At 41.5% G+C, this 12,576-nt stretch overlaps 1 protein-coding gene across 5 annotated transcripts in view; it reads right to left on the bottom strand.

Moving 5' to 3' along the window:
- Window positions 1–2,184: 2,184 nt before the first annotated feature.
- The window catches only part of Ccnl2 (cyclin L2), a 12,403-nt gene continuing 2,011 nt past the window's right edge, over window positions 2,185–12,576 (bottom strand). The window contains exons 4-11 of one of the 5 annotated variants that reach the window (XM_021199924.2): window positions 11,077–11,197; window positions 8,564–8,628; window positions 6,099–6,198; window positions 5,646–5,750; window positions 5,419–5,560; window positions 4,815–4,926; window positions 4,637–4,729; window positions 2,185–3,396 (exon numbers count right to left, since the gene is read on the bottom strand). In XM_021199924.2, the coding sequence (XP_021055583.1) occupies window positions 3,042–3,396; window positions 4,637–4,729; window positions 4,815–4,926; window positions 5,419–5,560; window positions 5,646–5,750; window positions 6,099–6,198; window positions 8,564–8,628; window positions 11,077–11,197 (1,093 nt within the window). In that variant the 3' untranslated portion in view covers window positions 2,185–3,041. Of the gene's footprint in view, window positions 3,397–4,636; window positions 4,730–4,814; window positions 4,927–5,418; window positions 5,561–5,645; window positions 5,751–6,098; window positions 8,006–8,563; window positions 8,629–11,076; window positions 11,198–12,576 lie in introns of those variants that run through there. The other 4 variants (XM_029539825.1, XM_021199925.2, XM_029539824.1 and 1 more) reach the window with 4 other exon arrangements.

Below are 12,576 nucleotides of genomic sequence, written 5' to 3'. Positions count from 1 at the left end.
AAAAGGGAAAAATTGAAACTGGCCAATTGCAAAACTCACAGATGCAGGTAGAAAGGCCCCAGAGACTATCTTCCTGGTAGATTTTTTTAATCAGGGCTCCTTATGAAGGAACTAAGGAATAGTTTCCTAAGGTCATAAAGACACCTCCTCAGGTGTCTCCAGTCAGTGTGCAGCAAATACTTACAAATAACCAATATCCTCAAGGTTATGTTCAGATTAGTTGGAAACATATAGAAATGAGAGACATGAGGTGATTTAAGGAAGCATCAGTGGCATATGGAAGGAATTCACCCTGTGTAAGAAATTTGTAACAAAGAATGGAAGGAAGGGAGGGAGGGAGGGAGGAAGGAGGGAGGAAGGGCAGGTGGAACTCAAGGCTCTCTGTGAGCTGCCTGTCAAGCCCTTTCTGCCCAGAGCCCGCCATGGCAGAGTGTAGAGTTCCAGGTTATGACAGGAGAGTTTCCACTGCTGCAGCATGACTTGCTAACACAGCTAGACCAAAACTTAAATTTTTCCTGTTATTTGTCTGATTTTTGTTTAAATTTTTATTTTTCTCTCATAGCAGGAATAACTAAAAACTATCAATGATCCCTTCAAAGGAAAAAAACAATATAGAAAGAATCAAAACCAGGGCATAGTACTAATCCAACACTTAAATTTCAACAGGTATTAGTCATTCATTACATGATGGTTGTCTAATTAAAACTTAATTGAATGTTTAATTTTCACAGTAAATAAACTGAAAGCAAAAATTGTAATTTTGAACTATGTAATCTTATCTTTTTATATACTGAGGATTTGTCTCTGTTCTTTGGGTTGTTTTCTAGAAACTCTTGGTTAAATTCTTTAAAAATGTAACACCTAGAATAGAAGAGTCTATTAGCTTATTAAATAACATGGCTGCTAAGATGATAGTGCATAAAAATAATTTTTTACTGATAAAAAGCCTACACTGGGGCTGGAGAGATGGCACAGTTTAAGAGCACTGACTGCTCTTCCAAAGGTCCTGAGTTCAATTCCCATCAACCACATGGTGGCTTACAACCATCTGTAATGGGGAGCTGATGCCCTCTTCTGGTGTGTCTGAAGACGGCCACTCACATACACGGGGAAAAAAAAAGCCTACACTGATCTTTTACAAAGCTTTCTTCAAAGCCTAGGCGCACCATCACTCAGGGTTAGGGTTAGAGAGTTTATGCCAGGTTACAATGGCTCTATTACATTTCCCACTGCATTCAACTAAGCTACATTCCTCAACCACACTTTTTATTTATTTGAGACGGGGTCTATGTACTAGCCTAGAACTCTCTATAGAGACCAGGTTGGCCTCGAACTGCCTTAGTCTCCCGAGTACTGGGATTAAAGGCTTGTCTCCATCACAGCTAGCAATTTTTTTTTTTTAATTTAATAGTTAATGGAAATACTGTAACATAAAACATACTGTTTGTGTCGTGTTTTTTTCTTTTTTTTACGTTCTCAAAGTTACTAGAATACTATAGACAATGAAGAAAAAGCTATATATTTCCTCCTGCATCAAATAAAAGTGACCAGTGAACAATGGTATCACTGTGCTTGAACCACAGGGCTCTTGGAAACTACTGCCTTAGAGGGAAGGAAAGGTTGATCACACCACCCTGAGACAGGAGCTACCAGGATAAACTGTTTTCTCTCACCAAGGCCCACATATGATATGTAATGGTCTCAATGGTCCGCATGACCTGGGAACCACTGCAGTTGAGCTGACTCGCCTCTTACTCCTTTGGGTAGGGACAGGGAACCATAAAGTTGGTCTGAGTAGGATTTTACAAGCCCAAGCCTTGTTGCTCAGACAAAATATAGGCAGGCTACACGTATGCTTTGGCTACTGAGGCAGCAGTGGGGTAGGGGAACTTGTCTCTAGATGCTGGTCTAAGGAAGTGACAGACCCCTGGCAAAAGAGCCAGTCCCTTTTGATAGGAAATATCCATTCAAAGAATAAGCTTACTCAACTCATCTATTCTACTGTCCACAGGGTTCAGATCATAGTTCTGAACCTAGCAACATAGTTCTTGGCTATCCCTGTATCTAAATACAACTGTGAGTTATAATAATAAAGCCATGACCCTTAGGTTGGAGCCCTTTAGCTGCACACTGATAACTTATCTTCCTTCCTTTCACCTCTAAGGACAGACGGTTTCAGGATGGTACAGAGCTCAGTACAAAATCCAACACTTTAATGAGAACAGGGAGCAAGGACCAGGGAATATATAGCTTATACGGCCCCTAGAATAGCTAAGCTGGCAGTGTGCAGTTGCATACAAATATTCCCACCAGGCCTGAATCCCACAGCCAAATCCCAGGCATACACTCAAAGAAACAACCAGAATGACAGCTCACAAAGTCTTACATAACAAGTGTCCTGAGAATTGTTTATTCAACCACGTAAAATTTCTCTCGAGCTGGTGGCCTGCACTCAGCATTGCACAGATAAAAATATATGACTTTCAACACAGACCTAAATACCTTCACATTTTAAAAATCTCAATTTTCTATACAAGTGTTAAGCTAACAGAATCAAAATTCTGAGTTCTTGTATATAGCTTTTACTTGTATTAAACATGTTTATTTACAACGTGAATAGAGAACAAGGGGGCTATTAAGGCCATTTTCTCATTGTGAACCACTGCAAAATATGTACACAAGTACAACCTAATATAGGCAAAGATTTGAAAAATCATCTTTCTTGGCTTAACGTAATTGAGTATCAGTTTAGGAGTGAAGAGACAGCTTGTCAATAGCACCAAGCCACGCCAATGGGGACGTGTGCCTTTGCTGTTCCATCCAGCTACCTGAAGGTCTGCAGTTGAGGTGGACCATTGACCGGGACAGATGTACAGCACTCCCCAGGCCAGCCTGAAGGGCACCTTGCCCACTGTCTCATCAATCAAATTCACCTCAAGGTCCAATTAAAAACACTTTCAAAAAACATCATGCTACAAGGCCACTGAAGCCAAGGTGTGCCCAACAGGGAGGGACCAAGGGCATCCACCAAGGATCCTATCTCACCTCCGATGCCTGCTGTGTCCAGGGTGGTCCCTCTCATATCGATGGCCTGTACGCTCATATGACCTTGAGCGCTCCCGTCTTTGATCTCTATAGTAATGACTTTTCTTCTTGTATTTTCCAGAATTGTCTGTCCGCTCTCGTGACCGGCTTCGGGAACGAGAGGAGCTCCGGCTACGAGACTTGTGTGGCTTCTGGGTGAGGTACTTGCAGTCCTTTGATTTCCGGGAGCCCCTCACTTCTGAGCCTTTGTAGGGAGCACCACGGTGTACCTGCCTTGGAGGAGAGTCACTTCGGCTCCGAGAACGACTCTGCGACTTGGACCCACCTGAGGTAGAGCCACTATCACTTTTCCTGTGGAGAGGAAAACAATCTTGTGGCCAAAACTATGGCAACCTATCCTAGCCAAGCCCTAACAAAGCAGAGGGGCAAGGAGTTCCCCCCTGCCCTTTTTTTTGTTTTGTTTTGAGACAGGGTTTCTCTGTGTAGCCCTGGCTGTCCTGGAACTCAGAAATCTGCCTGCCCATGCCTCCTAAGTGCTGAGATAAAAGGCATGTGCCATCACCACCCACCTAGGAGCCTCCCTTTCAAAGAAATATATAAATACACACACACAAAATGTTTATTGTGTAGTCCTGGTCATCCTGGAATCCATTCTGTAGACCAGGCTGGCCTCAAACTCAGATCTGACTGCTTCTTCTTCCTAAGTACTGGGACTAAATGTGTGTGCCACTACCACCAGACAGCAAAGACTCTTTAAGTTCAAAGAATGAAGAACCAATTAGGTTAAGAGCCACCAGTCCCCTGGGTGTGGCAGTGCACACCTTTAATCCAAACACATGGGAGACAGAGGGAGGTAGATCTCTGAGTTTGGGGCCAGTCTGCTCTACAGAATGAGTTTTGAAGACAGCCAGGACTAGACTACAGAAAAGAAACCCTATCTCAAAAAAAAAAAAAAAAAGGGGGGGGGGGGACGACATAAAATTAAAAACCCAGGTCTAGGGGTGGAGAGATGGCTCAGTGGTTAAGAACACTGGCTGCTCTTCCTGAGGTCCTGAGTTCAATTCCCAGCAACCATATGGTGGCTCACAACCATCTATAATGGGATCCGATGCCCTCTTCTGGTGTGTCTGAAGACAGCTACAGTGTACTTATATACATAACTTTTTAAAAAAGGTCTTAAACAAAAAAATTAAAAACCCAGGGTTATAGAGATAGCTCAGTGGCTAAGAGCACTGACTGCTCTTTCAAAGGAACCAGGTTCAATTCCCAGCACCTACCTGGCAGCTCAAAACTATCTTGTAACTCCTGTTCTAGGAAATCTGACACACTCACAGATGTACATACAGGTAAAACATCAATGCACATAAAATAAAAATAAATTATTAAAGAGATAAAGGATTCAAGGCCAGACTGGTCTACAGAGTGAGTTCCAGGAAACCCAGGGCTACACAGAGAAACCCTGTCTCGAAAAACAGTCAATCAAACAAACAGGAGCCAATGTTTCTACTATGCCAAGAGACATCTATATCCCCTCCTATTACCCTGAGAAAACACCAGGTTGGGGTCTTATGGGTAAATTCCAGACACAGACCTTCTCTTTGGAGAAGCAGACCGTGATGGGGACCTTGAGTAGCTCTGCTCACGACTCCTGCTTTGACTTCGACTCTCTTGCCCTTTTAGCAAGCTGCAAACGGGAGAAGAGTAGTTACAGACCTGGAACATCTTCAGGTTTCAATGTCTATCTAGGCAACCAACAATGAGCACCTTACCCATTTACAGGGCTGTCACCCTTGGCTTTCTTTGGGCCTTCCATTTTCCGTTTGGTATTCTTTACAGAGAGCGGGGAAGACTTGCTTCCTTTACCTTCTTTTGGGGATTCTACTGAAACAAGTAATAAATTAAAAGTCATAATCAGACATTTCTTCAATTTAAAACACACTAGCAATGTAAGACAAGACCCTTGGACAAGAATCAAAATATATGCGAGACTCAGACAGGTCTTCTGTTCAGACCAATTTTCCTCAGAGCCCAGTGAATAAGTATCATATTTTGTGTTCTAACAATATAATCATAGAGTGTAAGTTTAAAAACTTAATTAGTTGACAAGTTAACTTGGTAAATATGATTTAAAAAAAATGAAACAAACCAGCATTTTAGAATGGCTGTCCATATTGATATAAAAACAAAACCTTTAGAGCCTCCCTGACTTATTTTAAGAATTACCAACTGATTGCTAGAGATTCGAGTACCAGCATACTATTGAGGTAAGCTTCAGGCTCAACTCCAAGAAAGTTGAAGCACATTATCTTCAAACCAAAGTTAGAAGGCCACAAACTGCTCCCCCTCTGTGGGGAATAAACTCTGGACACTCACCCAGTTTGGGAGCAGGTGAGAACCCTGCAGCGCTGTCCAGGCCTGGCGCATTCCCTGGGAGCAGACCCTTTGCTCGTGCCTTTGCTTCTTCGATGGCATGCTTTCTCTTTTCCACTTCACTCTCCAGATGTGTCAAATCAACCTGAAAAACCAGAATCATCCATTCAGAACCAAATGCTTCTATCCAAACACAAGTACATAACAAACACAAAAACATACAAAGGAACCTTTTTCCGTGTATAAAGCTGCAAGATTTTAAAGCATATTTCTTGAATTTCTTCTTCAGTTGCTCCAAACAAAAGAAACCAATGTGGACGATTGGGTAAAGGGATCTGTGAACACAAAATATTATTATGTTACTTTCCTTAAAAACTTCAAGGCCTGGTGTAGTGGTGATTACCTTTTAATCTCAACACTCAGAAAACAGAAGCAGGTGGATCTTTCTGAGTCTGAGTACAGTCAGAGCTACATAATAGGGACCTTTTCTCAAAAAATACTACCACCACCACCACCAAAACACTTCAAGGCCAGTAAGATTCTTAGGGAAACACCTGAAAATGGCCTGCTAGTTACAAAGAATCTCTGTTGCAAATGAATCTAGTTTGACAAATATTAACATTCCCTACAGGCTGGAAAAATGTCTACAATCTAGACTAAAACCTAGGCAGCCACATACTTACCTCCAGTGTCCGGGCAGCAAGGTAGATACAGGCACAAGCAATGCTTTCAGGCTGGAACCTCACAAAGACGTCTGTGCGAAGGCTGTCATTCATGTAGTTCCTGAAACCAAAACCAGGAAGACTGTAATGCCATTGGCAATTATGCCACCATATGTCATCAAAGGTGGTTATTCCTAAGGGTTCTGCACTAGGACTGTGCTGGGTACTCTGGGAATCCCCATGGGTAACAGGGGACATTCTGAATACAGGAAAGAAATAAATCAGTGGAGGGGAAAAGCTGGCTGAATGTCAGACAATGTTGCTATGAACGAGAACCGACTTTAACTTTACTTTTCCTTCTCTATGACCTGCTATCATGCAAAGCACAATGCTTAGAAAGAAAATGCTACTTAGTAGTTTAAATGTAGTTGATTAATCTAAATGTTCAAAATCCATAGTGCAGAGAAACATGCAAACTCAAATGAGAAGGCTGAGCATGAAGCCTCCCAACTGTCAGACAAGCTGTCCTCCTGTGTTCCTTTTCTTCAGGCAGCATTTGTCGCCCGGTCCTTCTCCAGATGACTGAGCCACAGCTCCAGGGAGGGAGTCCACTTGGAAAAGGGAAAGGCCCTTGGGTGCAGTTCAGATGCATGGGCACATCAAGCAGAGGAGGTCAACACCCAAGGGAATCCTCTTCTCAGGCTTATCAAAGAACGAAACTGTCCCATTTCAACAAGGAGTCTTAAAATGAACATTCATAAAAATCAGACAAAAGCAACAAAACACTAAAAGTGGCATCAAACTAAGTACACTTAGAAATGCTATAATACTTTAGATGATATGTAAGTACAAAACTTCACATTTTTAGAAAAGTTAAAGATTATTTAAAATTGAGTACATCTTTAATATTTTCTTTATATATTTAAAAATTTATAGGCTAAGACCAAAGAGTATACTAGCTTTATCAACAATGCAAAAACAATTCATGAGAAAACACGTCATGAGGTTATACACTGCCCAACATATCCAATGGTACTGTGCATACCCTAATGTCAGGCTGTACCACATATGAGAGATGTAACTGCTCCCACCCAGCATTTCTGCCCGAAAACCTTAGAGAAGGTAACATTCAAACCCGCTCTGACATTCTAAATAATACATTCTACAGATGCCTGTAAGAGGCAGCTGGCCTGGGAAGCAACACCTCTACACTTAGAAGGGAAGCCAAGAATAGTAGCGGCACTACCCATCTCCCAGAAGCCATTCTGTAGCTAAACAGTTTAAACATTCACAAATAGAAATACAACCATCAATAACTTTACGACTAATAAGGAAATTTTAGTATTCAAATATATTAATTCATTAACTTTGTTCTTAAAACAAGTGAAATACTTCAAAGGTATAGTTAAACTTAATGCTACATTTGAAATAAATTACAATATTTTAACTTAAAGATGCACACCTTTACTGGAGTGAGTCCCACTTAAGCTGCTGAAAAGAGCAACCTTAGGGCTTGGGAGAAATGATGATATGATCCAGTAACAGCCTGAATTTCCACCATGCCAATTTTATCACTTCAGTTTTTATAGCTTTCTATATAAAAAAAATTTTTTTTTAAAAAAAGAAAGGTATTGCATCTTTATTGCACAGGTACAGCCGTTTTAAAAGAACAAAATTCAAGTCAAGACAGTTATCAATTCTAATTGATACAATTACCAAGCATGACAGGATTAACAAGAAGCACAATCGTCAGAGAACCACAAGCAGCAGTCGGCCATGACTATACTATTGGGTACGCATACCACCAGTCTAGAGCCAGCCTTCGGTGGAGAGCCTGCACTGGATTGGCTGAAGACGGCCGCTGTCCCTGCACCAAAGCACTTGGACAGCAGAGGAGAAGTCTTAGTCACTTACCCTCAGAGGCTACCCTTTGATTGAAAGAGTACAGAAAAGAAAAGTCAAAACAGGTTCTCTTAAAGCATGCCATAGCACCAGACAATTCAGTCAGCAATTATGACCCCTATAGACTTAACTCTGTGGGGAAAATATACCCCAATACCACATTTTTACTTCAGGCTTCATTCTAGCATATGCCTGCTAAAACCAACCCAGGACTGCAGCAAATCCCCATCTCCCCTTCCCTCAAGGGATCCATCCCCTGGTAACAATACCACCGATTCTGTGGTTTGAACTACCACCTATAACATTTATATGCCCAGCTGACAAACCCCAGAGGGAAGCCCACTGACTACTCTCTTAGGGTGGGACAGTTGGAAATATAGGGGCAGGGGTAGGCCACCTACCGTTAAGCCTGTCCCTGTCAATCTGGGGGAGGCTGATAGTAATTATAGGGCAGATCACTAGGCACTGGGACAACTCCAGCCCATAACCAAGTCATGGGATGACAACCCACTGCCCAAGTGCCTCAAATAATATTTTCCTCAACTGCCCTTGCTGGTCTCATGAAACAAGGAAAATCAACTCACCATGCAGTCTGGACCAGGTGTTGATTACGCTCACATTCTAACACCTGAAGGTACATAACGATTATCTGGAAGATATGGGTCAGGCAGTTATTACCAAAAACTTCAGGAGCAAGAACTCAGATCTTGGTGTCCATGCAGCAAAAGAACTTCAAGCTATACCCCAGGGAGTTCCTGGTGACATCCGGCAGACAGCTCAACTTTTGTGATGTGCTTGCTACCTGCTTTTATAGTTGGGCAAAGTGCAACCAAGTGAAAACTAAGCCGCACCCCATGGTATTGAAGGCCTTGTTTCCCATGTGGCTCATTTTCATTCTTGTTGACAACACGTTTTCCATCAAAGAAATTAGCCTGCCCTATACATCCCTGTACACCAGTAGTCAAGTTGTACAAAATATGAAAATAGCATTCAACAAATTAAGAAAAGCATGTAAAATATTTAGTGGACAATTTACAAGAATTTAATCCCAGAAACTCAAATATGCAAGAAAAGATGGCAAGGCTACAGAAGTAAACATGAACATTTGCTGGGTTTGGTCTGTTGAGGTAGGATCTGGCTGGCCTAGAGTTCAAAATGGAGACCAGGTTGGCTTCAAACTCAGATCTGCTTTCCTTTTGCCACCAAAGTACTAGGATTAAATATGTGTACCACCTCACCCAGCTATGCCTGAAGTTTTAAAGAAGTTTTTAGTTTAGCTAAACTAGATGAGACACCCACGAAATAGTACAATAAACTCACTTCTACTCAGCACGTGCTTAGACTTTTTGTTTATTTTAAGATACAAAAATTCAGAATTCTTCCTGTTCTACCACAGAACATATTAAAGCCATTACTAAAGTAAGAGTCAAGAGTTGGACTAAGTTCTTACAGGCTCAGTCAGTAAAGTGCTTGCCTTGTAATCCCCAGAATCTGTATTAAAATGCTGGATGTGGTAGCTCACACTTTTTTTGTTTTGATTTGGTTTTTTAAGACATGATGTCTCTGTGTAACAGAGCCCCGGCTGGCCTAGATTTGCTTTGTGGGCAAGACTGGCCTCAAACTCAAGAGATCCACCTGCTTCTGCCTTCCAAGTGCTGGGATTAAAGTTGAGTGTCACAACACCTAGCAGTGACTCACTGTTGTTGTTGTTTTTTGTTTTGTTTTAATTTATTGTATTTTATGTGCATTGGTGTTTTGCCTGTGTGCTAGTGTGAGGGTGTCAGATTCCCTGGCATTGGAGTTGCAGACAGTTGTGAGCTGACATGTGGGTGCTGGAAACTGAACCCCCGATCAGCTGAAAGAGCAGCCAGTCCTCTTCACAGCTGAGTTATCTCTCAGCCCCAAGTGACTCACATTTTCAATCCCACGGCTGGGGAAGTAGAGGGGCTCATTGGCCAGCTAGTCTAAACTAATTGGTGAGGTCCAGGCCAATGAGAGCAGATGACTCAGGAGGAAGTATCCCAGGAAGTTTTCCTCTGGACTCCAAAATGTACTTCCACACACATGCACTTAAAAGATTTTACTGTTAAGAAAAATGTAGATGGAGCTAGAGATGACTCAATGGTTAAGAGCAAGTATCAGCAATTCCAGAGGTCCTGAGTTTTATTCCCAGCAACCACACGGTAGCTCACAACCATGGGATCCAATTCCCTCTTCTGGTGGGCATGAAGAGTATTCATATACTTAAAAATACATAAATAAATCTTAAAGAAAGAAAGGAAGGAAGATAGATAGATGTAGGCTTTAAAACAATTGTTTTTTTAAAATTATTATTTAGTTATTTGTGTTTGTTTTTCGAGACAGGGTTTCTCTGTGTAGCCCTGGCTGTCCTGGAAAACACTCTGTAGACCAGGCTGGCCTTGAACTCAGAAATCCTCCTGCCTCTGCCTCCCAAGTGCTGGGATTAAAGGCCCAGTGCTGCTCTGTTTTTAATCTATCTATCTATCTATCTATCTATCTATCTATCTATCTATCTATCTATCTATCTGAGACAAAGTTATCTATCTATCTATCTATCTATCTATCTATCTATCTATCTATCTATCTATCTATCTATCTGAGACAAAGTTCTACTACCTAGCCTTGTTGGCCCTGGAACTCACTATGTAGTCCAGGCTGGCCTTGAACTCAAAAGAGCTACCTGCCTCAGCCTCCCAAGTGCTATGATTAAACAACTCAAGGCAGAGCCCTGTCTATTTTTGAGATGAGGTCTCATGTAGTGAAGGATGGCTTCCTACCTGAAAAGTAGCTGAAAACTTCCAAACCAGGCAAGAAAAATGTATGTTTACGAATTAAACTTCAAATTTTACCACTGATTTTGAAAGCTGAACTCTAAAAGACACCATTTCAAAAACTCTTATATTACTAAAAGTAACAATTATAAAAAGTTGATAAAGGACTAATTTTAAGTTCTAAACATAAACAAGAAAACCAAGAGGGGAAACCGTTCAGTACTTTTCAAGGCCTTCACTCCTGCACACAGAAGAAGTTGGCTCAAGTGTGACTTGAGTGGCTGCAGGTGCCAGGCCAAACCCACCTTGTGAGGGTGCTTCACATGGACACAAAAGCCCAATTCCTTGAGAACCCGTCTCTCTGCCTTTATAATCTGGTTCTTTAGGTTAACATACTCTTGATCCAGCACCAGAGGCACAGGCTTCCTGCGGAGAAGACAAAGTATATGCTCTGTACCAAGATTAATCAAAACCTTTCAGATTCCACAACTATTTCCAAGTGATAAACACCATAGTACCAGAAAGCTACAAATGACAATTCCTTTAACAAAATTTCAGAAGAGTCCTCAAACCTACATACACTTATTACCAACCTGCCCCCACCTTGATTTTACACGTAAACAATATGCTAGCATAACAACACACCTCCTGAATACGGTGGAGGGTCTGAGGATCTCTGCACAAGTGCTGTATGACCATGTCAGAGTTCAGGGCAAAAGATCAGCCTTTTCATGAGTTGTAAACTATAGAACCAATACAGCACAATAAAGTCATCCCTTAGTATACACTGGTGCTGGGTTAATGACAATTTTCACCTAATACTAATACCTATGAATGCTTAAGTTCCTTACACAATATCCCCATAGCCTCTTCACACTTCATATCATACTTGGGATACTTTATACCTAGTACACTGTAAGTGTTGTTTAAGGGATAGTGACAAGAAAGTCGAAACATGTTTAATACAAAAATTATTCCACCTCACACTTCCCCAGTCTCTGACTACCGAACGCTAACATTTTCAAGAGTTAGTTGAACTTTTGAATGAAAAACCTGCAGATAAGACTACAAAAAGAGAGACATGGTCAAGTTTCAAAGGGTTAAGCTGGACATGGTAGTACAGTCCCCTAAGCACAGCATTACGGAGCCAGAGACAAGATCATCTATATGAGTGAGACTAGCCTGGTCTACATAAGGCTCAAAGCCAGTTAAGGCTTCATAGTCAAGACTGTTTCAGAATAAAACAAAAACCAAAGGGCTTCTGTGAAGGAGCAGAAAGCCTGGGACAAGGTCTAGGTGCACTGGTCTACTATTAGGGATATTTGTTTTCTGGTTCTGTTGGTCTGTATGGATGCTTTCTTTTTAAGTTTTATATGGGGGCTGCTATAGTCAGTTGTCTCCTTCTACTTCTACAATGTGGGACTTCAGTATCAAATCCAGGTGCTCAGGCTTGACAACGGGTTCCTTTACCCACTAAGCCATTTCATCAACCCACTGTGCTTGTTTTAAATTTAAATGTTATACAAAATTTAAATTTAAAAATTTAAATTTTGTATAACATTTGTTTGGTATGTGGGCTGTTCCCGTGGAGGTCAGAGGACAACTTGGAGTCAATTCTCCTCCTACCATGTTGATCCCAAAACTAAATACAGGTTGTCAGGCTTGGTGACAAGTGTGTGTGATTAGGGATTAGGTGAAGGGGTCGGATATACTCCAAGAGGGCTTCAAACTCACTATGTGACTGAGGATGAATGACTCTGAGCACCTGACCCTTCTCTCTCTCTCTCTCTCTTTTTTTTTTTTTT

This window comes from Mus pahari, chromosome 6 (genome assembly GCF_900095145.1).
Source record: "Mus pahari chromosome 6, PAHARI_EIJ_v1.1, whole genome shotgun sequence".
NCBI classification, from domain to species: Eukaryota; Metazoa; Chordata; class Mammalia; order Rodentia; family Muridae; genus Mus; species Mus pahari.
This window is presented reverse-complemented; position numbering and strand designations above follow the sequence as displayed.